This window comes from Petaurus breviceps, unplaced genomic scaffold, assembly GCF_028583685.1.
Source record: "Petaurus breviceps papuanus isolate PSGF00001 unplaced genomic scaffold, PetGlider_PUasm1.0 490, whole genome shotgun sequence".
NCBI classification, from domain to species: Eukaryota; Metazoa; Chordata; class Mammalia; order Diprotodontia; family Petauridae; genus Petaurus; species Petaurus breviceps.
Genome location: NW_027186352.1, coordinates 22,395,498 through 22,421,364, shown reverse-complemented (window position 1 = coordinate 22,421,364; position 25,867 = coordinate 22,395,498). Strand labels below are relative to the sequence as shown.

The 25,867-nt window shown below is 51.1% G+C and overlaps 1 protein-coding gene across 1 annotated transcript in view; it reads left to right on the top strand.

Annotated features, from left to right (window-relative positions):
* The window catches only part of CCDC6 (coiled-coil domain containing 6), a 96,380-nt gene that overhangs the window by 60,905 nt on the left and 9,608 nt on the right, over nt 1–25,867 (top strand). Inside the window, exons 4-7 of the mRNA XM_069101832.1 lie at nt 5,327–5,430; nt 8,313–8,473; nt 16,813–16,969; nt 19,160–19,260. Coding sequence (XP_068957933.1) covers nt 5,327–5,430; nt 8,313–8,473; nt 16,813–16,969; nt 19,160–19,260 — 523 coding nt within the window. The remainder of the gene's footprint in view (nt 1–5,326; nt 5,431–8,312; nt 8,474–16,812; nt 16,970–19,159; nt 19,261–25,867) is intronic.

Sequence of the window (25,867 nt, the reverse complement as noted above, 5' to 3'; positions counted from 1 at the left end):
GGGTTTGAATGGGTGTGTTGGTTATGGTAGGGGTGGGGTGGTGTGGGGGTGTGGGGGGGAGGTGAAGGCAGAGAGGACGTGGGGTGTAATGTGATGCTCAGTGTAGTGTATGGAGAGAGAGAGAGAGAGAGAGAGAGAGAGAGAGGATGAATGATGTTTGATACTGACATTTCCTAATGTCTTTGTTCTGCCCATTTGGTCACCTATCCTCCTTTGGTACCTGATTTACAATATACAATTCAAAAATTCAATCATCATGTCTCATGGGGAGGTGAAGGCAGAGAGGACGTGGGGTGTTCTGTGATACTCAGAGAAGTGAATGGTTTTCTCCTTTGTTATGCAGTTTCTTAGACCACGTTTTTGCTTTCAGACACAGGATAGGGCATTGACTTGAAGGGAACTGAAATTTTCTTTAGATTTCCTGGCTCCTCAGGGGCAGCATGTTGAGCCAGTGACTGCATGGTAACCTCTGCCCTGGCCTAACCATTTCCCGTAGGTGACCTGCAGTTCCTGAAGGCTGTATCCGGGAAGAATAAACTCTGGGGGTGTCACCAGTCCAGGCCCTGTGTGGCTGACCTCAGAGAGAACCATCCCCGGGGGGCCACAGGGAGCTGGGCTCCCTAAGGTGGGCTGTCAGGGCATGAATGGGCTGCTGTCTGCTCAGAGGAGGGGCAGAGGAATGAGAGGTCCTGGAAATATCAGAATTTCTTAGAACAGCGTTGAAAAGGGAGGGAGTCAGTGGAAACTTGAGGGGTCCCTGGGAGGGTCCTTTTTCTTTGGCTGGCTCTAGGTCTTATCTTTTGAGGCAAAGGGCTGCATAGTGCCCAGAGTGCCAGGCCTGGAGTCAGGAAGACTCATTTTCCTGAGTTCAAATCCAGCCGCAGACACATGCTAGTTGTGTGGCCCTGGGCAAGCCAACTTTGTTTGCCCCAGTTTCCTCATTGTAAAATGAACTGGAGAAGGAAAGGGCAAACCACTCCAGGATCTTTGACAAGAAAACCCCAGATGGGGTCACAGAGAGTGGGACATGGCTGAAAGGAATGAGAAACACAACCATGTCGGGGTGGCTAGGTGGCACAGTGAATAGAGCGCTGGCCTTGGAGTCAGGAGGACCCGAGTTCAAATTCGGCCTCAGACTCTTAACACACACACACACACACACACACACACACTATCCGTGTGACCTTGGACAAGTCACTTAACCCCAGTTGCCCTCCAAAAAGCAAAAAAAAAAGAAGAAAGAAAGAAAAACAGCCCCACTGACTTGTCCAAGGTATTGAGGTGCTGAATAAATTCTGGATTTGCTGCTGACGAGCACTTGTGTTCACTGTTGTGTTGTCTGTGGGACAGACATAGACAGATCACATACATACATAGACACATTTACACATACGCAGACAGCCTATGTATCAGTCACATGCATGTGATGCCCACAGATATACTACACGTGTGTGATACACACATGTATACACATGGATGGTTTTATATGTATATGCCTATATGTCACATACACGTTCATTGTATACTATAACATATACACATACACATCACAATATACATATGAAGCATAAGCACACGCTGTGTACATACACTGTGCATTTGTACCCATATCCCTGCAGATGCATCATATATGTAAGTATTCACCTGATGCATGCACACAGTGAGTGGAGGTAGATGATTGGAGGAGGGATCGGGAAGGCCTCCTGTTGGAGGGCACACTGTACTTGAAGGCTTGCAATGTCTGGCCCAACTCTTGGCACGTAGCAGGGATTTTTTGAGTGATAGAAGTGTCAAAGCTGGGATTCGAACCCAGTGAACCCAGGTCCTCTGTCTATAAATCCAGCATTCTCTCTAAAACATTGCCCCTCCTCGGCTCCCTGCTGCCCTTACCCAAGCTGGCCCTAAGAAGCCCCAAGGCTCTCCCAGCTGACCCTGACTGAGCTGCAGCGAGGATGAAGGCTGGGAGGGCTGCCTTTCTCCTGTCTGATCGGCTCCCTCTGGCTGCCTCACCTTTCTCTGGCTTGTTCCCTTGATAGCTGCCTTCAGTGCTTACTGTTTTAATGGGAATGATTCTAATTGCCCTCCTTCCCCCACAGGGTTGTTGAGGGGAAAGCACTCTGTGAACCTTAATTTCAATGATCTGTGATAGCTGTGAAGACGCTGCCTCTGTCCTAGATCCAGAGCTGTCAGTGACCGTCAGGGTCATTTGGTCCAAGCTTCTTGTTTGGCACATTAATAACAGTGTGAGGCCTGGAGAAGGTGAGGGGCGTAGTCGAGCCCATGCAGATCCTACGGGGTAGACCAGGGGCTGGAGGACAGTAGATTCCCTTAGCACAGTCCATCCATCCCAAGGACCCTGCATCCACAGAGCTTTCTGAGTACCTTCCTCTTGGAAGTTTCCCATTTTACGAATACCAGTCCAGTGCTTGGCCATCCCTGTGTGGTCCCTCCCTCATTTGGCTGGTGTCTTCTGGCACACGACCTACACACATGGGTCCAGTGGGAGCCCAGCCCAGCTACACCTACCCAGCATGGCCACACTGTCATTTGGGTCATCCTGGGGTTAGATTCTTTAGTTGGGGGCTCTGTGGTTGGCAGCCAGGCCACGTCTGTGAGTGTTAGCTAGTGTGACTTACTGGCTTCTTTCTGTCAGTTCATTTGCTCCCCTTTCCCCTTTTTCCTTTTTCCTTTCTTGGACACTGCTGGTGGGTCAGTGCTGCCCCCTGCCCCTCCAGATCAGATCACTGTGTGTGCAGGCCCTGGCATGTGCCTCATATGAGCTGCTGATTAAAGTGCTCACTGACATTTTCAAAAGTCATTATGTGGGTAGGAATTTAGCTCCCAAAATGGAATGGAAAGTGAAGTCTGACTTTTTCTTTGTTCCCAAGTAGTACTTGGAGAGTAGGCAGTCTGGAAAGGTGTATTTAATTAGCTGCCATTTTGAAGGACACTAAATATTCCTGACTTAATGGTGTCCCCCCCCCCCCCAAGTATTCACTGCATTCAAGAAATGGCCTCTTCTTAGCCTGGGATCTCTTTTTAAAAAATAATTATTTCAGTAAACTTGTTTTCCTTTCATTTTATGCATTTAAAATGATTCTGAGAAGAAGTCCCTAGGCTTCCCCCACATGCCTTGCTGTGGGGGCTGCTCCCTTTACACCTTCCTTTGCCTTGTAGGAAGAGCCCACCCAGAAAAACCTACACCGAGCTCCACGTGGCTGCAGCCGTGGCCGTGACAATAGCGGTGACGGCCACCTGATGGCATGTGCTCTTTCACGTCTTCTGGAGAGAATGACGGTGACTGTCCTTAGGTTGCACTAGACCCATTTGCTTTCTGTTTCTTTGTTTGTTCTTACTGGTGCCTTTTAGAAGATAAGCCCTGTTAACAGATGCTTGAAAATGCGGCCTGGGACAGAGGCCCTCACATGCTCAGCATGGATCCTCCTTGTGGCTTGAACTCTGTGTGTGTGTTGTGTGTGTGTGTGTGTGTGTGTGTGTGTGTGTGTGTGTGTGTGTGTGTGTGTGTGTGTGTGTGTAGCAGACAAGGAGACATGTTGTGGCATCAGGGAAAGACCATCCAGAAACCTCCATATCTAGCTGATCTCACAGTGAAGCTGGAGCCTGCTTGTGTGGAGAGGCAGGGCAGGGTGATGGGCAGAGCCAGTGCCGGGTTTGAATCCTGGCTCTGCATGCCCATGCAATGAAAAAGCAGGACTCAGGGTGGCTCTGAGGCTCCTAGCTTGCATTTGCAGAGACTTTCTGTAGGAAGTGGACGAACTTAATATCACATGTTATAGGTGAGGACACTGAGGCTGAGGGAGGGGGTAAGTGACTTTCCTAGGGACATGCAGCTGCTAAATAAACTTCTGAGGCAGAATTTGAACTCTGGCCTTCTCTGCTCCAAGGCAGGATGCTTTATACCTGCTGTATCACCAGCTCTGGATCTGTGACCTCAGGCTCCTCTTCCAGGGCAGCCTGGGACTGGTTGGTTCTTAAATTAGATGGAATTGTTCAGTTAGCTTAGCTGACTTCAGGGTCTGTGATGGACCCCAAGGTCAGATGAGAGATCTCATGTGTGTGTGTGTGTGTGTGTGTGTGTGTGTGTGTGTGTGTGTGTGTGTGCTACTCTTTCATTTTAAAAACATTTTAAAATGTTTTAATTTCATTAAATATATCCAAATGATATAAAACATTTTTTAGATTCATTTTTAAAAATCTTGAGTTCCTGCTTCTTTCCCTCTTTCGCCCCTTTGAAGGCAAGCAAATATAATATGGATGATACATGTATTATTCATGTTGAAAAAGAAAGTGCATTTACTCTTGTGAAAAACATGCTTCTTGAGTCCCTTGCCACTTCTGGGCCTTGGAAAGGCCAGGCACAGCTGGGGGCCAGTGAGCATGAAGGAGAAAGCGCTTTCTTATGTGAGAAGACTGCCCCCCTCTTGGCCTTGGCATCTCCAGCCATCCGGCTTTGAGGCGACTGACAGAAATCTGAATGGCTAACGGCACCCCTCCTTGGGTTCTGTTTGTCGACATATGGGGGCCGGCTCAGCAGAGGGGTCAGCTGGCCCTTGAGGGTCAGGCTTGGGGCCAGAAAGACTGGAGTACAAGTCCTGGGACCTTTCCTGGCCTCAGTTTCCTCATCTGTAAAATGGAGACAACGGTGTCTGCTCCTACTGCAGACCTTGAAGCGTTGCAGGAGTGTTAGCTACACTCCTCATTGTGATGATTGTCCCCAAACTAGGAAGATGCCTTGCTTTTCTACACCTTTTCTCCTTGGTTTGTGTTTGTAGTTTTCTGGCTTGTAGGGAGAGGGTGGAGACTCCTCCCAAAGTGCCCGGACCCCTTGTGTGTCAGCCATCATGTCCCAGCTGACCAGGGCCACACCATCTGCGTGGGTCAGAGCTGGGACTGGACCTGAGGCTTCCTGATTCTGGTATCCACGCTTTACATTTGAGGAAACAGGCTGGGAGATAGGAAGTTGAGGGACTTTTTCACAGTCTTCTGGCACGTATGTGGTGGAGGCAGGGCCCGAGCCCCCAGGCCGGCCCTCTGTCCACTTAGTGCACTGACCCATGGGCTGGAGCAGGCCGAGTTCTGGCCTCTTGGTGGGGGAGGCACAGGGAGTCAGCAGACTGGGCTGTGAGAGTGAAGGCCCAGCCCGTGGCAGTGACCGCAGGGTCCCTGAGCCATGGGGACGCAGGCAGAGCGGGCTGAGGTCAGAGCTCACAGCACAGAGCCCCTCTGTGTCTGCTGCCCAGTGCCCAGCTGTTCAGGCAGAGCCCGCGCCCCATGTACTCATTCCTGGTGTCTTGCTCTCCTTCAGCTGCGGAGGGAGAAGATTGACCTTGAAAACACATTGGAACAGGAGCAGGAGGCGCTTGTCAACCGGCTCTGGAAGAGGATGGATAAGCTGGAGGCAGAAAAGCGGTGGGTGTGGTCTTTGAGCAGGGGGGGGGGGCCCGGGGGGGGGTCCTTCTCCAGGACGGGGGGGGGCAGGGTGGAGGCCCAGGAGGGGGTCCTTCTCCAGGCCTGGTTTTTCTCTTTCTCTGACTCCTCATGCAAGTCCTTTCAGAGCCTGTGGATCGCTCCCTGAGCCCTGTTTCCACACCATCACCCTCCTGGGATGTCTGCATAGGAGGCATCCTAACCTTGCCCAGAGGGCTCAGGCCCTTTTAACATGCCTGGCAGGTCCCCAGCTTCAGCTTGTCCCTCTCCCAGAAGCCCCTGCACATCCCATAGTCCATAGCTTCTCCTGGGCCTCCTCACTGACTTCCCCGTTTCCAGCGTCTCCCCCTTAAAACCACCTTCCACATAGCAAATAAAAAGATCTTTCAGAAGGACTGTGACTCACTGTCAGAAATGGCGGATTGGGGTGCCGGCCTTCCCATGGTCCCTCCAATACTGCCATCCTTGGTTTGGGTCCTTTTTCACCAGTTTCCAGGATGTGAGGTCAAACCTCCCCATTGGTTTAGTCTGTATTTCTCCTTATTATACCCATTTTAAAGATGGGACACAATTGAGACCCCTGCACGGCTTGCCCATGTTACGTAGCTTGGTCAGTGCTCAGCCTGGTCTCCTGGCCCTTGGCCCAGCACTGTCCTCTGCCCCGTGCCGGTTCTGCCTCCCAGTCATGTAGCTGGAAAGGCCACAGCACAGAGGGGAGTCCCCACTCGGCCAGCCACAGGGGGCCTTTTACCAAAGGTTTCTTGGGTCTTGTCCTTGTTTATAAACCGTGCCCTGTCCTGGGGAGAGCCAGAGGCCTCTTGAACAGAGATGTGAGAGTGGTGGCGATGGTCGTGAGGCAGAAATGCCATCATCATGCTCGGTTCAGAGGCTGTACAGCCTTGGGACCCTCCAGCCCTCCTGTAGCCACGCATTGTGGAAGCATGAAGGGTGAGGTTGGGGCAGCTCCTGAGGAGAGGGGGCCGGAGGAACTGGGGCCCCTGGGCTGCTTCTGCTGTCATTCCCTGTCTGCTCCTACCGTGTTTCCCCGATAATAAGACACTGTCTTATTAATTTTTTTGGACAGAAAAACACCAGAGGGCTTATTTTCAGGGGAGGGCTTATTTTAATGAACGTTGACGGCAATTTTAATAAACAGGTAAATGTGAACAAAAAAATGTACCTTTATTCAATAAGCAAATCACTGGGGAAGAACAGGATGACGGGCTCACTGCTGCAGCTCTGATTGGATGCAGCTCGGAGCGTGGCGTGCGTTTCACGGGGGGGGGGACGGTGCATACAGAGGGTACCGTAATGTAGCGTGTAGCGCAGGGGATCACCTTTACTACAGTAGCAATCTCAATAGGGCTTATTTTTGGGGGAGGGCTTATTTTAGAGGAATCTTACACAGTAAGGGTAGGGCTTATTTTTGGGATAGGTCTTATTATCGGGGAAACACGGTAGGACATTTCCCCATGGCGTAATAGGGTCAGATCGAACATGTGGGGAACGTTTGCAAATGCCCCTAAAGGGCCTTGTGGAGCCCAGGATGGCAGAGGGAGGGCGCCTCTGTCATCAGTGGAGGGCCTTCTCACCCCCTGCCTTTGGGGGATGTCTGTGCTTGGCTGTCTGGTGGACAGTTAGCCAGAGTTATTAAGTCTCTACTGTGTATCAGCTCCTGCTGTGTGAGATGGATGAGGTATAGACACCAAGGTGGGCTAGTTCCTGCTTTCAAGGAGCTTGCCTTTGATGAGGGGCCCGGCTTGGGGCCGAGTGCAGTCACAGGAGGCCTTTCAGAAGGTGCAATCAGTCCTCAGATGTTCCCACCTGCCGAGGAAGCCCCTTCTGTGCACCAAGCGTGGTGCCAGACGTTAGGAATGTGGAGACAAGGACCAGGGTCTGCCGTGAGAGAGTACATACAGGGATTATGCAGGGCAAAAACAGGGATGGGTGGGAGTCAGGAAGACCCCTTCCTCAGCCAGACACTCGTGTGTGCCAGCCCCCGGCTAAGCACCGAGGAGGCAGAGAGGAAGCCCCCCAGCCCCTGCCTTCAGGGAGTGTACGTTCTGATGGGGGGCACATGGGACACACAGCCCTGAAGTGTCTGGGGGGGGAGGGGTGTGGATGGTTGTGAAGAATCTTTGGCTCCCAGTGGGGCTGGTGTTTGATGTCAGAGGTTATGGGAGCCGCAGGGGGTCTGTTGGATAGGGAGGGCCGTGGTCAGAGCTGTTCATGAGGAAAGTCACTGGCAGTGGGCACACCCATGGGGAAGCTGTGCATGCATCCACGCACACACACGCATGTGCACACATGTACATGAGCACATGTACATGCACACCAGAAATGACAAGATTGGGCCCCAGCGTGGACACAGGCAGTGAATGGAAAGGAGAAGCTGAGGGGGACAGGCCGAGGTGTGGACCCAGGGGATGGAGAGGCCGGGGAAGTTTGAGGGCGGGAGGAGGGTGCATAGGTACTGACTGTTGTAACATGGCCAGGAGGCTGGGGAAATTACAGGTTGGAGCTCAGATGTAGATGGGGCTGAACAGAGGGGTCTGGGAGATGCCTACTTAGAGACGGTTAATGGGACTCATGAGAACGATGAGAGCCCCAAGTGAGAGAGTAAAAAGAGAGTGAGGAGAGCCCCAGCAGCTGTGGGGGGCCCTTTTCCAGGCCTGGGAGGGACATCCTCAGTTCCTCGGGAGCTGGGGTGGGTCTTAGAGGGAGGCTGGGGCTGCTGACCCTGGGCAGGTCCCACTGCTCTCTGCGCTAGCTGCCTGCTGAGATCCCTTCCCGGTCTGATTTGTGGGGTAAAGGGTATGTTTTTAGGAAAATGGCTTCACCTGTGCCTTTTCTTTCCCATGAAGAATCTTGCAGGAGAAGTTGGACCAGCCTGTCTCTGCTCCCCCATCGCCTCGGGATATCTCCATGGAAATCGACTCTCCAGAAAACATGATGCGGCACATCCGGTTTTTAAAGAATGAAGTGGAGAGGCTGAAGAAGCAGCTGCGAGCGGCCCAGTTACAGCGTAAGCCCCCCACCCTCACCATGGGCCCCCACCTCTGCCCGTGTCCCCAGGCCCCTGGGCCTCCCATCTCTGGCGCAGGGTCCTGTGGAGGCTCGCTTCCAAGGCGGTGGCCAGCCTCTGAGCTCAGGGGACCCAAGTGGGGGGCTCCCTCCCACCCGGGCACCAGGAGAAGCGACCCATGGAGGCTCCTGGACCTCAGGCTCCTCAGCCAGAAGCCTCTGAGCTTCCCTTGGCTGCAGCACCCCGAAAGTACAGATTCTTGGGATTGAGGTGCCCGGGAGGGGAGCTGGGCTTTGCTTCATCTGACTTGAGTCATCAGAGCTGGAATGGACCTCAGAGATCTGGTGCAAACACTTCCCCAGGAAGCGTGCTGGATTGGGAGGGGGCCCTGGGATTGAATCCTGCCTCTGCTCTTTACCACGGTGGTGACGTGGGCCTCTCTTGGAAAAAGAAAAGAAAGAAAAAAGGCCCATCCCATGCCTGCTCAACAAGCCTGTGGTGCGCCCTGTTACCCACAGGCTTAAATAGACGTTCCCCATTCTAGATTTGGAGGCCCTTTCCACCTGAGTTCTTGTCACTCAGTCATTTTTGTGCCTGACTCTCTGTGACCCCATTTGGGGTCCTCCTGGCAGAGATGCTGGAGGGGTGGCCATCTCCTTCTCCAGCCCATCTTATGGATGAGGAACCTGAGGCCACAGGGTAAAGTTACTTGCCCAGGACCAGGCAGCCAGGGTCTGAGGCTGGATCTGAAGCCCCAGGTCTTCCGATTCCAGGCCAGTGCTCTGTCTACCCCTGCCTGTCTTGACACGACACCTTATTTCATTCCCACGGTTCCCCCCTCTCGCTGCACATTCCCCAGGTTCATCTGTTAGCTATTTCCCAACCCCAGCATCTTGGTTTCGACTCTGTGCCTTTGCATTGCATGGGCCATGGCCATTGCCAGGTATGCCTTACCCCCGATTCCCCCAGGGCCGGTTGTGTGCCCTCCCTCCCCTTGCAGGAGGCAGGGAGCTGGCCCAAGTTCTTGTGTCTGTGAGAGGCTTTGTAGGAGGAAGCCCTGGGCCAGTTTCGTGGGCTCTGGACCTGTGGTCCCAGGCTGTGGGGGGAGGGATCCAGGCAGGGAAATGCTGCACAGTGTGAGGGGCCTGGCATCGGTGTCTGTTTGTGTTGTGGATGCCTCTGTTCTGTCCACCTGTCAGGTAGGCAGCCAGCATTCATTATGCACTTACTGTGTGCTGGGGCACAGTCTTAAGGTACAAGTGAAAGGACAGGGGCCTTGCTCTCGGGAGCTTACATTCCGGGGGGGAGGACAGCACTCAGAAGGGGGCATCCAGGGGCCTGGGAAGCTCTCCCCTATGGGACTGGAGGTGGGGCCCGCCTGGTCCAGGAATTGAATCGTCTGAACATTCCGTATAGAGTACTAATAGCAGAATAACAACCCTCTCCATCTAGAAGACTCCTGCCAGCATGAAGAGAATCAGATAAGGGATGCAGGCTCAGGAGAAAGGACTGGAGCCCCCAGCTTCCTCCCCTGCACTTGGGCCTTTGGGACCCTGGGGTGGGCAGCCACAGCCTTCAGGCCTGCTGCGTCCCTGAGATCACCCAGCCTCCTTCTGTCGGGTTGCAGGAAGTGGACACCACTTTCCTCTTGTCCGGACGCCTTGGGGGTCCCCAGCCCTCCCCAGCCGAGACCCCAAGAGGAGAAAAGAGTTTTTTCTGAAAGTTTGTGAACTTTTGCTTGCCTTGACTTATGAGCAGGCCTTTCCCATCAACCCACTTGGAAAACTTTTTCCTTTGTCAGTGTTCACTTTTGTCTACTCCCCTCCTGTACACATTATCACCCTTCCCCAAACATATTTTTTTCTTCGTAAGAGCTGTCTGGCCTGCTGACATTCCTCTCAGCTTTCAGAAACAACGGCTGCTTGCCAGCCATTTCCTTATAAACAGAGCCTGCCTTGTCCTTCCTGGGACAGATGTGGGAGTGATAAAGGCAGGAGGAGCGGCCAGCTGTGTGCCGCCTGCCTGGGCCGTGGCAGGCACCTCCTAGCAGGTCTCGCTGCTTCTCCTCGCCCCCTGCCCCTGGGCAGCCCTGCATATTTTTGCCAGAATAATCTTCCTCATGTACAGAGTCAGTGATCATGTTCCCTCGCCCCTCCCCGCCCCCCTTCCTCATCCTCAGGTAGGTCTGTGCTTTGTCCCTGTCCAGGGCTCGCGGTAAGGAACACTGTGCCAGGCTCAGGATAGTGCTGTGCTCTTGGTTCATTGTAAGCCCTTAGAGGGCAGGAGCCTCATAACCAGAAGGATGTTTTTGTGTCCTGCTGGCCCTTAATAATGCCCTGCCTACAGCAGGGACTTGTTAAATGTTTTAGAGCTCTGAGGCCCTTCTTCCTCACTTTGGTCTGCTGGGCGTTGGGTCTCTCCCAGCCCCCGTGCCTGACGCTTGGGTACGTTCCCCTACCCAGTAATCACCACTCCAGCGACTGTCACAGGGATTTCAGTCATCGCTCCTGGGTTATAGGGGAAGAAACCAGCTTGGGGAGGTGGGCCACCTACCCCCAGTCACGCAGCAAGGGCATGTTGTTGCTGGGATTAAATTGGAATCACAGGTTCAGTCAGTCTGTAGACAGGTATTTCTTTCTATCTATCAATTTATTAAATAATGCCCCTCTTATACAAGATAGATAAATCCTCCATCCTTTTTCACGGTACGGTAACAAATGAGCTTCTTAACTATTTCCCTTTCCCTTCGAGATTATCTCCATCTGAGTCTTTGTTTCAACGGTTCAAGTATCAGTTGACAAAACAACTTTGAGATTTTTGAAAACTCTTGTACTTGCTGACTGCCTTTTGAGAAGACGGTGCCAAAGTGGGGGAAATTTAAAGCTTTTCCACAAGGAATATGATGCTAAGTTTCTAGTAATGAGGTTTTGGGAAACGTTCATTCATCACTGGAGTGAGTGAGAGGTTACATTAGATGTTGTTTTCCAGGTTTTTTTTCTTTCAGTTTTTTGATGGTTTTGATTTTTCTTCCGTTATATACAAGAGCAGGTTACTCCCAGTGCATGAGAGATGTGTTGTAACACCTGTAAAGTAAAACACGCAGTTAAACCAATGCTGTGCTGACCCCAGCTAAAGCTCCTCCAACATTCACACCTGGAACACCTCTCCCTCCCACCTGGCAGTCTCCTTTGGGAAAATGACCAGAGATAGCTTTCTCTTCTTAGCCCTCTCCCCGGAAGAGCAGAACAGAAAAAAGGAACATTTCTTATAACAAATGTGTCTGTAGACTTTTATTAAGCACCAGCTATGCGCCACACCCTGGCAATACAAAGAAAGGCAGAAATACAGCCCCTGCCCTCAGGGAGCTCCTGGAAGGGCCCAGACCCCTCACTTTACAAAGGAGGACACTGAGGCCCAGAGAAGGGCAAGGGAAGTTCAGGGTTACACAGGATGAGCACCTGGGCTGTGTGGCTCCCAGCCCTCAGATCCCCCCACTCACCTCTCTAACACCTTGCCTTTAGAGCCACATCCTGTGGTATTTGGACAGACTCTGAGAGGGCCTGTCCCAGGCTTTGCTCCCGGTGTTGGCCATCACTTTCCCAGCCTGTGAGCCTGGACAGCGGAGGGGCCCAGGCTTGGACTCTCCTCGTCCTCTAACAAGAGGCAGTACGTGGTGCTGTGGAAGCCTCAGGTCCACCCTCCGAGGGAAGTGACCCATTCTGCACATGCAGAAACCAAGGCTGAGAGAGGAGAGCCTTGGCAGGCAGGATTTGAATGGAGATTTTCCTGACCCAACAAGTCCAGCTTTTTCCCCCTACACTGCTCTGCCCAAGCCAGAGAAAAGATCTGACTTCTGGGTGACGGCCCCATTGGCTTTGTAACTCTGGGGATGAGTGTGACCGTTCCAAGAAACGGTGTCAATTCAGCTTTTGAAAAAATGGATTGTCGCTCATCAAGGGTTGTCTGGAAAAGCCCAGAAATCTCAATGAAGTATGATGTCGTTTTCTGCCCTTCCTGAGCCATAGAGGGCTGAGGAGCAGCATGGTGGGTCGCCTGTTTTGTGGCCAAATTACTCCCTGTACTTGGAGGGGGATGGAGGTGGCATCACATGAGCTAACCTAGTATTTAACATTCCCTTCCTCAAGCCTGGATCACTCGCCTTCTGTGGCCCAGTTTGGGAGCCAGCCAGCAAACTGTTGAAATCTCTCTTGGAGAGCCCGGAGGCTCGTCTTAGGGGGGAGCAATGCACGAGGACTGCCCCCTTCCTGGGCTGAAAAGTTGTCAGAGCACTTTCTAGGGATCTTCTCCCTTGAGTCGCACACCAACCTGGCATTATTCCCATTTTACAGGTGAGGAGACAAGGCAAATAAGTTAAGTGACCTTGGAGGCCAGCTAGTTCCCTCCCCTCCCCACTTTTTGAGCCGAAAGCTGAGATCCCCAGAGGTTCATAGAAAGGGTCTTTGAGGCCAGTCATCTGCTCTAAACCCCTCCTTTGGTAGATGTGGAGCCCAGGGCCCAGGGAGCCTCTGTGATGTGCTCAGGCTCCCTGGGCCCCCAGGCATTCAGCGTTAGGGTTTTTTATTAAGCACGGACCATGTGCCATTTGTACTAATGTCCTGTAAGTGACTTGCCTGAGACAGGATCTGAACCCAAAACCTTTGACTCACAGAATTTGAGAGTGGTCACATAGTCTGACATGCCCACAATAGGAATCCCTTGTCCGACATACATGGCAAGTGGTCCCCTACCTTCTGCTTAAAGGTGTCCACAGAGGGGGAGCCCTCTGCCTCTTGAGGCTGCCCGTTCCATGCTAGGACGCCTCTCATTGAGGCACCCAGCCTCAGTTGGCCTCTTCTGCCCATTGGGCCTCACTCTTTCCACTGCCCATGTGACCGCAGAGCTGGTGAGTTTCTGAGGGGGCTCCCTGGTTCAGTGTCCCCACTCTTAGGGCAGCAGCGATTAGGTGAGGCGGGGTGAGCAGGGGAGATGAGCTTCCTCTCATGTAGGAGCTGAAGGGGTAGCAAGCCCTTTCCTTGAAGCATCCCAGGGACCCAAGGAAGGCCAGGCCCCGCCATGGTCCAAGGCTGGTGGATAAGAAGGTCCAGGCTTCTTCTGCTAGAGCCCTCTTTGTCTGGGGAGAAACCACGGGGCTCGTTGGAACACCTTGTGTCAGCATTTGCTGGATGAGTCCCCAGCACAGAGATGGGGGGTGGATCTGGGGTTGCCAGTGATGGGGCAGTGTAGGGTCTGGCCTTCCCCTTGGGTTCAGTGGGGCCTGAGCATGTCAGCCACGGTGCCAGGAGCCCTGAGCAGGCTCTCGGCAGTCACTGTAGCAGAGAGGACCTCATCCTAAGTGAGTGCTGGGAGCTTGCCCTCAAGAGGGTTCCTGATGACCTGGCAGTGGTCTTAGAGGCTGAGCAGTGCAGCAGTGGGGAAACTGAGTCCCCCAGAGAAGTGGCAGCTTGGACGCTAGGGCTGGAGCGGGAGGGAGCCTCAGAAGCCATCAGTCAGTCTGTCAGATGTTTGTGGAGAGCTTGCTGTGTGCCAGGCGCTGTGGTAGGTGCTGGGGATGTCTAGTCTCACCCCTTTATGTACTGGTGAAGAAACTGAGACTCAGGGAAGTGATGCAGGCAGCAAATGACAGGCAGGATTAGAATCTAGGTCCTCTGATGCCATTGTCTTTGGCAAAGTGGTTAGAGTGCTGGTCTTGGAGTCAGGAAGACTTGAGTTTAGATCCTGTGGGACCCTGGACAAGTGCTTAGCCTGTGTCTGCTTCAGTTTCCTCATCAGTAAAATGGGGATAATAACTGGGACGGCTAGGGGGTTCAGTGCCTTGAAGTTGGGAAGACTCCTCTTCCTGAGTTCGAATCCAGCCCAGGCACTTCCCAGCTGTGTGGCCCTGAGCAGGTCCCTTCATCTGTTGGTTGTTGTCCTTCCTTCTCAAAGAGGACCGAAATGACACCTGGCTGTGGCTGATCAGGCCAGTCAGAATGAGCTTGGAAGGCTCCCCCACAGGTCAGGCACAAGTAGCCCATACATAAAACGAGCTGGAGAAGGGTACGGCAAACTGCCCTCCAAGAAAACCCCAGATGGGTCATGGAGGGTCAGATATGACTAAAAACCGACTGAACCACACAGCAGTGGATAAAAACAGCACCTGGGGATGAGGATCTGATGAGCTGACACAGGACAGACAGTAAGCATTCGTTAAGCTGTAAGCCAGGTGCTGTCCTAAGCAGTGGGAATACCAAAAGGGGCAAAAGAGAGTTCCTCCCCTCAAGGAGCTTACAGTCTAATGGGAAAGACAGCACGTAAACCATTATGTACAGATTAGCTATCTACAGGATAAATAGGGAATACAGTACAGAACGAAGAGGGCTGGGGGAAGGATTCCTGTAGGACCTGGTTGGGGTTTTTCTTGGCACTCAGAGGAAGCCAGGGAGGTCAGTAGTTGGAGTGGAGGAGGGAGAGAGAGACTGGAGCCGAGTGATGGAGGGTCTTGTTTATGGAACAGCCAGGAACCCAAGAGTGTGTGGTGGGGAATCAAGTATAAGAAGGCTAGAAAGGTAGGAGGCAAGTAGGTTGGGAAGAGTTCTGAATGCCAAGTAGAACATTTTGTATTTGCTCCTGGAGGTGATAGGGAACCACAGGAGTTTATTGAATAAGAATGTGACATGAACAGACCCAAGCTTTTGGGAAATCACTTTAGTGGCTAAATGGAGGATAGGTTGGAGTGGGGAGAGACTACAGTCGTGTCAGCCCCCAGCAGGGAGCTAAATGTGCTAATACCCTAAATGTATATGGTAGTTCAGATGTGAGGTGACCAGGGTGACCAGGTCCTGCACCATGGTGGGGATAGTGGGAGAGGAGAAGAGAAATTGGCAAGAAATGGCACAAAGGTGAAATCTACAGGAGATGTTGCAGAGGTGAAATCTCCAGATGTGCAGAGGTGAAAAAGAGATTCTGCAGAGGTGAAATTGACAAGAGGTGATGCAGAGGTGAAATTGACAGCACTTTGCACAGCATGGATGCACAGCCTGCATGTGTGGAGAAGCCCAGGATGACTCCTGAGTTGGGAGCCTGAGGGTCTGGGGGTAGGGTGGTGCCTTGATAGTAATAGGGAAAGGAGGAGTGGGGAGGGTTTATGGGGAAGGATAATGACCTGTATGGTGATATGTAAACCTTGAACCAGTATATACATGCTAGCTGTTATTATTATTACTATTATTGGAAACTCCAGGAAGGGCCAAGTCAGTAGTAATCTTGTAATAGCCACGAAATAGGGACCTTTTCAGTGCAGATGTCTGGAAGGAATGTTCACTTCCTGAGACGATCAGTCTTCTGGGACTCCCCCTTTCTCAGACAAGCAGTTGCCAGAGACCACTCCCTTTTATAGTCCAGTTGTGAATGTTTCTTTAACGGCACCAAGGCGGGCGTCCCAGAGACTGAGGGTCATTTCTGCCTGCAGCTGAGGACCTGGGCTCTGCTCTCCCATGAGCTTCTTCTCATTGCTTGGGTTTGATTTGGGCATTGTGTAGGGATGCGGCAGCATGCTCAGGGAACATGGGTCTATGAGTCAGTCAGCCAGATTGTGGGAACATTGAGCCAGCATGCTGCTCTCAAAGCCCCTGGCTTCCCCACCCTAGAGGCAGTATGGTCACTTAAAACGACTTTGTGATTCAAGTTACTTCTAACCTTTTGCTTCCTGACTTCTTTTCAATGGATATTTTCTCTTTTTCCTTTACCTTCATTTCTTAATATATCTCCCCCCTATCCTTCCACTGGGGGGTCAGGGGTTCTTAATTTGGGGTTTGTGAAGCTTAGGTGGCAAGAACTGAACTTTTTTATTAGTGTTTTTTTTTTTTTTATACGCAATCGGGGTTAAGTAACTTGCTCAAGATTACATGGCCAGTTATTTCTGGGTGGGTGCTAAGTGTCTGAGCCCGGATTCGATCCCAGGTCATCCCGACACTGGGGCTGGTGCTCTTACTCGCTGTGCTACCTGGCCGCCCCTAGGTTTGTGAATTTTTAAAAAACAAACCGACAGCTATATTTCAGCATAGCTGGTTTCCTTTGTAACCCTGTGTGTTTTATACATTTAAAAACGTTCTTCTGAGAAGGGGTCCATGGGCCTTTCCTGGCTACCAGAAGGGTCCATGACAGATGAAAGGTTAAAACAAAGAAAAGGAGAAAGAAAACAGTTTAGCCCCATCCCCACCCCCCATTATGACTTCAAGTCCTGCAGTGTATATTGAGTTCCTGATCCATAGTATCCCATTCCACTGTTCCCCTTTAACCTGTGTGTGCGACCTGACTTACTGGGAAACGCTGCCTTTCAGACTCAGAGAAGATGGCCCAGTATTTGGAGGAGGAGCGTCACATGCGGGAAGAAAACCTGAGGCTTCAGAGAAAACTCCAGCGGGAAATGGAGCGGAGAGAGGCCCTATGTCGGCAGCTTTCAGAAAGCGAGTCCAGCTTGGAGATGGACGATGAAAGGTGGGGAGATTTGTGCAGATGCCGGGGTCTTAGGGCAGCTGGGATGTCTAAGAGAAAGGGAAGGTGGTGTGGTGTGTGGAGCAGACCGGGGTCAGGTCCTGGTCCTGTTTCCTGATGAGTCCTCGCCTCTCCACAGAGCAGGTGCTGGGCTGTTTGGAGGAGGGAGGAGTGTGTTTAGTCAAGTCACAAGCCTGATGCTTTGCTCCCCCTTCAAAAAAAGCAGGGAGGGGGCTGGGAAGTATGTGTTAGGCTGTTTTCCCCCCTAGAGTTAGCTAGAAACACCTTTCTCCAATGGGGAACACGGGGCTGTGGGGGAGGTTTATAAAGAAATAAAAGGAGGAAAAGAGGAGGAAAAGAGGAGGAGGAGGGAGCAGGGTTTGGAGGAGGATTTGGGTGAGGGAGCAGGGCCCTGGTAAGGCTCCTCCCAAGCCCGTCCATCCATGCTGTCCCCCACTTTGTGCAGCCGCCATGTTTGCTGGTACTCCAGGAGCTGGGTCTCCAGCATGGGTATCTTCCATGTGCACTTGGCCCAATCTGCCCATTCTTCCTGTTTCCATCTTCTAGTAAGTGTCTGAGGCCGGGTTTGAGCTCAGGAAGATGCGTCTGCACTACTGTGCTACCCACTCATATGAACACGTAACTATATACGTGTATGGGAACTTTCGTCGCCCCTCCAGCTGGCCAGTTCTCTTGGCCTGGTGATCAGGGCAGGTGACAGTTCACGTTTAGACCTCCAGGGAGCAAGGGACCCCAGCAGACAGTGTCAGAACGTCCTTCACCAAGGTCAGTCCTTCAGGCAGCCAGCATTTATTAACAACCTGCTAGGTGCCAAGTGCTGTGCTGCGTGACCTCCTCACAAGGAGTTTTGTCTGGTGGGGAAGACAGCCAGGATATCTCTAAGGAGATTCAGAAAAAATGCAGAATTGCTAAATGTGAGGTAGGCAGTTGGAGGGGGCGGCAGGGCCGCAGTACGTGAGGGGATCAGGAAGTCGGATGCCCTTCTCCCCGCCCTGTGCCATTTTGGTGTGTGCCGTAGAGCCCCTTAAACTAGAGGAAAGATGGGCATTGTGGGCATGGCCTGCTGAGCCCAAGGGCTGCTGGCTGCCTCTGACCTTGGTTTTCAGCAGACCTTGGGGACTGTTTACGAAGGAAGCTGCTTGCTGCTGACGCTGTCTTTCTTTAGGATGCACATGGCATTTGCAGCCTAATTGATCTTGGCATTTTGTGAACCACACGCCTGGGTTTAGTAAAGGTATTTGATTTGCTGGCAGTGTAGGCAAACTGTGGGGCCTGCCAGCTCTGCTGGCTCTTCTGAGTCAGCAGCTGTGCTACCTGAAGAAGCTTTCATCCTGTCTTAATGTTAACTTGGGGCCAAGTTGAGCATAAGCGCTGTATGCTAAGTGCCTGCTACCTGCCCGCTACCTGCCCATCGCTGCCCCAGGCACTGGGGAGGCAAGGGCAAGGGCAGAGGAGCACAGTCCTTGTATTCAGTGGCATGGACATGTGCCAGGACCTGGCATCCTCCAGTGCCCAGAGCACACCTGGCTTCCCTTTCTCTGGAAGGCAGCAGGCCTGTTGTCCCCCCAGGAGAAGCATGGAATGTGTTTGGATTGCCTCTCACCCAGATCAGCCACCTCAGCTGTGGTGCAGATAGATTTTCAGAGAGCCAGAACGCCTTCAGAAGTCTCCACGTTGTTTCTCACCTGTAATTACCTGCATCTGTGCGTTCCTCATTCACTGAATAACTCACATAGATTCCATGCCATACATTTCCAGCATTGTTTTTGTTTTTTAATGATAATATGGTTGAAATCAGACCACTTAAATCAGGTTCCCCTCTAATATTGGGGGGGGGGCGGGAAGAACAGTTTAGGAGTAATTGTAATTTTAAATAAATTTTCCCGTTTTCTGGTCTGAATTTTTTTATACTGCACCTTGACCGGTGAACCTTCCTGCTGATCAGAAAAACCTTTGGATTCCCCAAAGCAAGCTCCCTCTGCTAGGGTTTGGTAGGTCTGTGGCTGAGCAGTGAGTGTCTGTTACTGATGTGGCATGGTTCTCTGAACGATGGAATAGAGTGTCCAGGTCTGTGAACCCGGGGTATTTCCCTGCAGGGTTTCCTTTAAAGGATTTTTAGATACTGGGTTAGAAATGCCTCCCCTCTGACCATCTTCTTTGGTTTTCTTTCAGGTATTTTAATGAGATGTCTGCCCAAGGATTAAGACCTCGCACTGTGTCCAGCCCAATCCCTTACACGCCTTCTCCCAGTTCAAGCAGGCCCATATCACCGGGTAAATGTCTCCTTTCTGCCACCACACTGTCTCACATCTGATAAACTTGGTAGCCTTCACTGTATTGAATCTCTTTGAAGAGAAAACAGGAGGCAGACAGACAGGAATGACCTGTCGAGGCTGCCCCTTGTTCCATGTTCTGACCATAAGGGCTAAGGAGGCAGTAGGGAGGAGTGGAGAGAGGCCTGGCCGGGACTCAGGGAGTCCTGGGTTCTGATTCTGCCCCTGCTGCGTCCTGCGCCAATCAGGGGCCTCTCTGAGCCTCCTTCTCCTCACTCGTTAAGTGGGAATGGTGACAGCATCCCTGTCACAGCATTGTTAGGGGTCCCCAGTGAGAGTGAGTGTCCTCAGAGCTTCACAGTCCCTCCCTTTCTCTGCACAGGCTGGCCACCGTGGTGCCTGGGGAGGATCGGCATCAGTGCCCGGCACTGTGTGCCATCTGCATCTTCACTGAACTCCCAAATCTGAGTTTTCCTTTGATGGCCCTGACTCACACGTCTCATACGTGCTAAAGTTTGCCAGCTGGGTCACATTTATTTTCTCTGTTGGGCCTCTCTATGTGACGTCTGCAGGTATTGCGCCCCCCCCACTTTACACATTAGGAAACAGAGGCCCCAGAGGTTAGGTGACCTGCCCAGGGTCCCGGGACTGGTTGAGTGGCAGAGCTGGGCCTTTCTTCCGCAGCGTGTGCTGTCTCACTCAGCCCGTGGAGTCAGGTCTGTGAGTCTTTTGGTCCCATCCAGCAATCCTGGAGGGAGGGATCCCAGGTGGAGAATGCTGAGCTGATGAGTCTGGCTGGTGCAGCTTCCTGGCAGGCAGGCAGGTGCTGCCTGCTAAGAGCGAGGTGGTGGCCCCTGCTGAGAAGGCAGAGGCTCTGTCTGCTCCCCTGCGCCCCCTCTCCCCGCAAAGACCCATTGCCTGCTGGATCTGGGCTGCCTGTCCTTGCTCTAGGGAGACTGGCCAGGAGACAGAGGCAGCCCAGAAGACTGCCATCCCGGACCCACGAGCTGAGCTAGGAGGCCTCGAAGGTGGCTTCCGGTCTAGCCCTTCAGATTTTGTGAACTGATGGCTCAGAACGTCTTCCAGAGTTCCCACATCTCCTCAATCAGCACCTCCCCCCCACCCCCTCCCGGCTAGAGACCCTGGTGCTTTTGAAGGAGACGCTGTGAAGTGAGAGCAGGGCTTTGTGTGGTCAAGCAGTCAGACAGCAAGCATTTCTTAAGCACTTGTGAGATTCCAGGCCACTCTGATATTGTGTCATTCAATAAAAATTGTGTTGAAATAGTCAGCCCTTTGCTCTGTTTGTCAGCCTCCTGGAGTCTTGAAGGAGCTGATATGGCCACAGGCGCCACGTCCCCACCCGTTGCTTGTGCGTGTGCCTCAGCCTTGCCATACAGACCTGGGCCTCAGGCCCCGGGGCTTCCTGTCACAGGGAGGGAAAGCCAGCTCCATCCCCCCCGTGGTAAGCACACTGTGGCCGTCCCCACTAGGGTCCATGGGGAGGCGGTGGTCAATGTGGAGATGGTGTTGGTTTGAGAAGTCTCCCGTCTTTCCGGGGGCCCTGCTGCTGCACTCCAAGACTGCTCAGGAAGGTCTGATGAGGTCCCTCCTCCAGCCTCACGTCTCCCTGCCTGCGAGCCCCAGGCAGCCCATTTCCCTACCCTGGCCTGCGTTCAAAGTCCTTCCAGCGTGGCTAGGACTTGATGGGTTTGCCCTTGTCTGAGGTGCCCTGTGAGAATGCAGGGTCACCCCCTGCCTAGATGAAGCTTTGGAGCAGGACTTTAACCAGGGCAAGTTAAAATGCAAAGAAATGCCTTCAGTCAGTGAATCAGTTACCTTAATCAGTGGGACCTTTATGATACCTTTAGGATACCTTGACCTTTATGATAGCTAAAGGACTTTGTGAAGTGTTGAGACAGGATGACCTGGGTTCAGATCATGGCTCTGAATCCATTTCAGTGTGTGTCTTGGGCCGAGCCCCTTGGCCTCAGTGTCTTCTGGCTAAAATCAGGTGGTCAGACTGGCTTGTCCAGCTCTGGGGCGGTGACACTGTGAGCCTCTCCCTCTGGTTACCTAAAGCCGCTTTCCATGTACGAGTCAGGACTTCTGTCTCTTCGAACATAAGTTCATTCATTTATTAATCCAGCAAATACTCATTATGCACCTGCTATGTGTGGGAAACTGTTGGGCTACTGGGGGAGAGAGAGAGTCTGGATAAGGATGGGATGCCTGTCCTCTTGGAGCTTCCAGTCTAGGAGGCTGAGGAGGGGCAGTGTAAGGTCATTGCTGCCTGAGTTCTGAGGGGCAGGTGAGTTATGTCCAAGACAGTGACCAAGCCAGGCCCTGCAGGGTCACCACCACTGCCCTAGAAGGTGGTCAAGGGCTCTCTCTGCAGAGCATTGAAAAATCTCTGGCTGGTAACAGTTTAGCTCCTTCCGCGTCTTCATAAAATGAATTTTTTCCAGGGATAGACTAGAAATCAGGAAGGATAAGTGAAGCATTTGTTATCAGTAAGGATGAATGAGGCATTAAATTAATATTAAATTAAATATTAAATACCTACTATGTGCAAACCCTGCAGGGAGATAGAAGGAGAAGGGGAGGATGGCCCCTGTTCTCCCAGAGCTGCTACTCTAGTGGAGGGAGACCCTTCCTGGGGAAGGTTTCAGCTACAAGTCGTGTGGAGAGGTCCCAGGGTTCTTTGGGTGCTGCAGTAAAGCAGGTGGAAATGCCTCTTTAGTGATAAGTTCACCAGTAAAATCATATCCATTTCTGATGCAGAAACAATCGAACCATTGGGCAGGGCCAGGAAGATGGCTGAGGTCACTGGGCTGGAAGCTTGGCTATTCCCAAGGCTCTCGGGTTCAGGGTCCTGGACTATTCCCACCAGGGTCCGTGCGGAGGTGGCGGTCAGTGTGGAGGTTCGAGAAGTCTCTCGTCTCTCAGGGGGCCCTGCTGCTTCAGCTGGGCGATTGGTAGGGATAGCTGGCCCCATCACCTGTCACCTCCTGTGATGATGATGGCTGTGCAGCAGTTTGGGGGACCCTGCTACCCCCAGGGCTCTCAGATTAACGGTCCTGGGCTCCTTCTGCTAGGGCCTGAGGGGAGGTGGCCATCAAGGTTGTTGGGTGATCTGACTTGTCCCAAGGTGCCTCAGCTAAATGAAGTCAGCCTACAAGTGGTTGCTGATACATTCATCTTGGGCATACGGATGATGCTTTGTTATGTTCCAGGGAGGTTTGTGTCTAAGTAGTTATTTTATTAGGCAGATTCTGAGAGTTAAAATTTTAGTTGGAAACACGGTTCTTTGAATTATTAGTTCACACATTTGTTGCCCGTCTCTTGCTCTGAGCTGAATCAGAGGCTTTCTATCTCAGTTCTGTTACCTGTGAGACTGTGGGCATTTTAGCTCCCTGGGCCTCAGTTTCCTCATCTGTTAATTAGGAAGTTGGACTGCCTGAGATGACCTCTTAAGATTCCTTTCTGCTGTCAGTCAAAGATCATCCTTTATTTATGTCTTTAATATGTGACATAATGAGATTTGGCTCAAAAATTCTGAATTGCTTTTAATTATTATTTAATTTAATAAATTAATATTTAATTATTAACTTTAATTAATTACTGCCAATCACAGTTGCTTTTGCAAGAAGTGTTTTTTCCTAGTTTCTATTCCTTAGCATACTTGTCATTCTGAAATTGCACTGTACTATTCCTTTGCACTAATGTGCCTCAGTTTATCCAACTGTTCCCCTCTCATTGGATATTTATTTCAGGTACAAGTCACTTTGCTTTGAAAGTCTCTGAGCTGACAGCTCTTCTCATCTGAGAATGTTCTCAGTAAGCCCATTTTGCCACAAGCTCAACACTGTCTAAATTATGCTTGTCCCCTTGATGTGTGAAGTTAAACGTTTCAGTTTGCTCATCTGTGGTTTATGCATCCTTTCCGATGATTATTAATTTGTGCTAATTATCAGTCCATCACCTTTAACCTTCATGGACTGAAGGGCTGTCTTTGAGCGGTGAGGAAGCTTTTTGGGATGGGAACGACTTTGTTTTTGTCTTCGGGTCTCTGCGGCCCGGCATAGCGCCAGGCACATGGGCAGTGCTTGGTCAGTGTGCGTTGATTGGTTAGAAAAGAACGTTGAGGGGGTGGCCAGGTGGCTCAGCGAGTAAGAGCACCGGCTGCAGTGTCGGGATGACCTGGATCAAATCCGGGCTCAGATACTCAGCACCACACCCAGAAATAATTGGTCGTGTAACCTTGAGCAAGTTACTTAACCCCGATTGCTTTAAAAAAAAAAAAAAAGAAAAGAATGTTGAAGGGCATGAAGCTGGCCTGACTTGGCCAAACTTTCAGACGTCCACAAGATTCTGAGATAGGACAGAGGAACTGAGAAGTACAAGAGACGGAACTAAGTGGAATCCCCCGTGAGCAGTAGACATCCAGCCAGAGATGATCACAGTAACAACGAGAGCGATGGCAGCACGTTAAGGTTTGCAAATCTCTTTACACATGTATAGAAAATATCAGCGTTTAGTGAATCTAGAGAAAATAAAAACTGGGAAAGGACTTGGGGGCGGCTAGGTGGCCCAGTGAATAGAGCACTGGCCCTGGAGTCAGGAGGACCTGAGTTCAAATGCAGCCTCAGAGTCTTGACACTTAAGTGACTCACTTAACCCCAATTGCCCTGCCTTCCCCATGCCAAAAAGAGGGAAAAAAAAGTTCTTGGAAAACAGCAGTTTGATAAAAAATGGGCTTAATGTTCCAGCTAGGTGATAGGCCCAAACCCTAGAGATGGTGGGATTAAAAATGAGAAAATCGTGTTTCAGTAGCAGAGAAAAGATGACTCTTTATGTTCAACTAATAGAAGGAATTATTGACGAGTAAGACAGGTGTTTGGTTTACATTCAAAACAATTTCTTTACAAGAAACAAATCCATTTGAAAGAAAATTAACAGTACATGTGATAGATGTTAGATTTCAGAACAAAAAGCAGAAACTTGACCTCCAAACCCAAACTGCTTGTTAGTGAAATGGTGTTAGAAAAACTTAGGTTTGGGGATTTTTTGGTTTTGTTTTATAGACGTTTGACATTTAGTGGATTGTGTTTACTGTTTTAACCCAAATACCTTTCAAGTGCTTGCATTGGCTTTAGAATGCCAGGGAATCTCCCCAATCTCCTGTTTCTGCCTTCTTGAGGACTGTTAGTCATGAACCTTTTTAAATCAGTTCTCCCCTTTATTAGAGAAGTGATTTTTGATCGTGTGTGTGTGTACACACACATGTATAGGGAAATCCAGGAGAAGGGAAGGTTTTGTGGGAAAGAGAATGAGTTGTCTTTTGGACAAACTGAGTTTAAAATACCCATGCTACATCCAGATTAAAACATATGTGAGACTGAAACTCAGAAGAGAGACTGGGGCTGGTTATATAGATCTGAAGATCATTTGCATAGAGGTGATAATTAACCCAAGTGCAGTAATACCGAGAGAAGAGAGCCCCAGACAGAGCCTTGGGAGACACTAACAATCGGTGTGACTTCACTAAAGTATCATGAGGTGTAATTGTACTGATTGGAGGAGAACCAAGAAGTAGCAATGTCATACAAATCCAGAGAAGAGAAGAGTATTTGGGGAAACAGTTTGACCCTTGCAATGGTTCTTTGAGGTAGGGGCTGATCATCCACTTTTTGTAGGTCAGAGAATTAAATCTGAGGGAGGTCAAGTGACTTGTCCAAAGTCATGCAGCTAGTGTCTAAGGCTGGATTAGAACCCAGGTCTATTTTACTCCAAACCCAGCGCCCTGTACTCTGTCATCTCCTTGGATGACACAGACAAAAGAACTTTTTAGTGTGTCAAAACCTGCCCGGACGTACATGCTGTTGATATAATTTTTGAGAAGCTAAGATGACCTCCCCACCATTCAAGACAATGAGCCATCCCAGCCCTCACAGGATTCATTGTCTGTCTGCACAGTAATAGAAAATTTTTCTATTTCAAGGGAGGGAGTCTAGCTGCTGCCAGTGGCATCAGGAAATGGGTCACGCTTTGGAGTTGTCTAAGGATTCTCAAGAGGGGGAAGTGAGCAGCAGTGGGTCCTGGGCATGGGGCACAAAGGTAGGAAATGGAATCTTGTGGGTGTGTAGTCATAGGTAGATGGTTTGGCTAGAGTCTGGAGCAAAGGGATGATTATATAATCAGCCTGGAAAGGTGGATTGTCACCAGACTGTGGAGGGCTTGCAGCACCAAATAGTGGGGTTTGTGTGGGGTCCAAAAGCACTAGGGAAGCCTGGAGCTCTTTGAGTGGGACAGTAACGGTCGGGCCCATGCTTTAGGAATTCCTGCTGAGGCAGCTCTGTTGAGGATGGATCAGGATCACGAGAGATCTGAAGCAGAGAATCCAGTAGTAAGCTGACAGGCAGGCAAGAAGCAATGAGGGCCTGAACTCAGCCGGGCTTGGTTGTGCGGGGACAGTTAATAGGACTTGGTGTCTGGTCACACACGTAGAACTGAGGGAGAGCGAAAAGTCCAGTCAGACTCAGAGGCTTCAAATCCGGGTGACAAGAAGGATGGTGAAGCCCTTGGCAGAAGTGGGAAATAAGGAGGC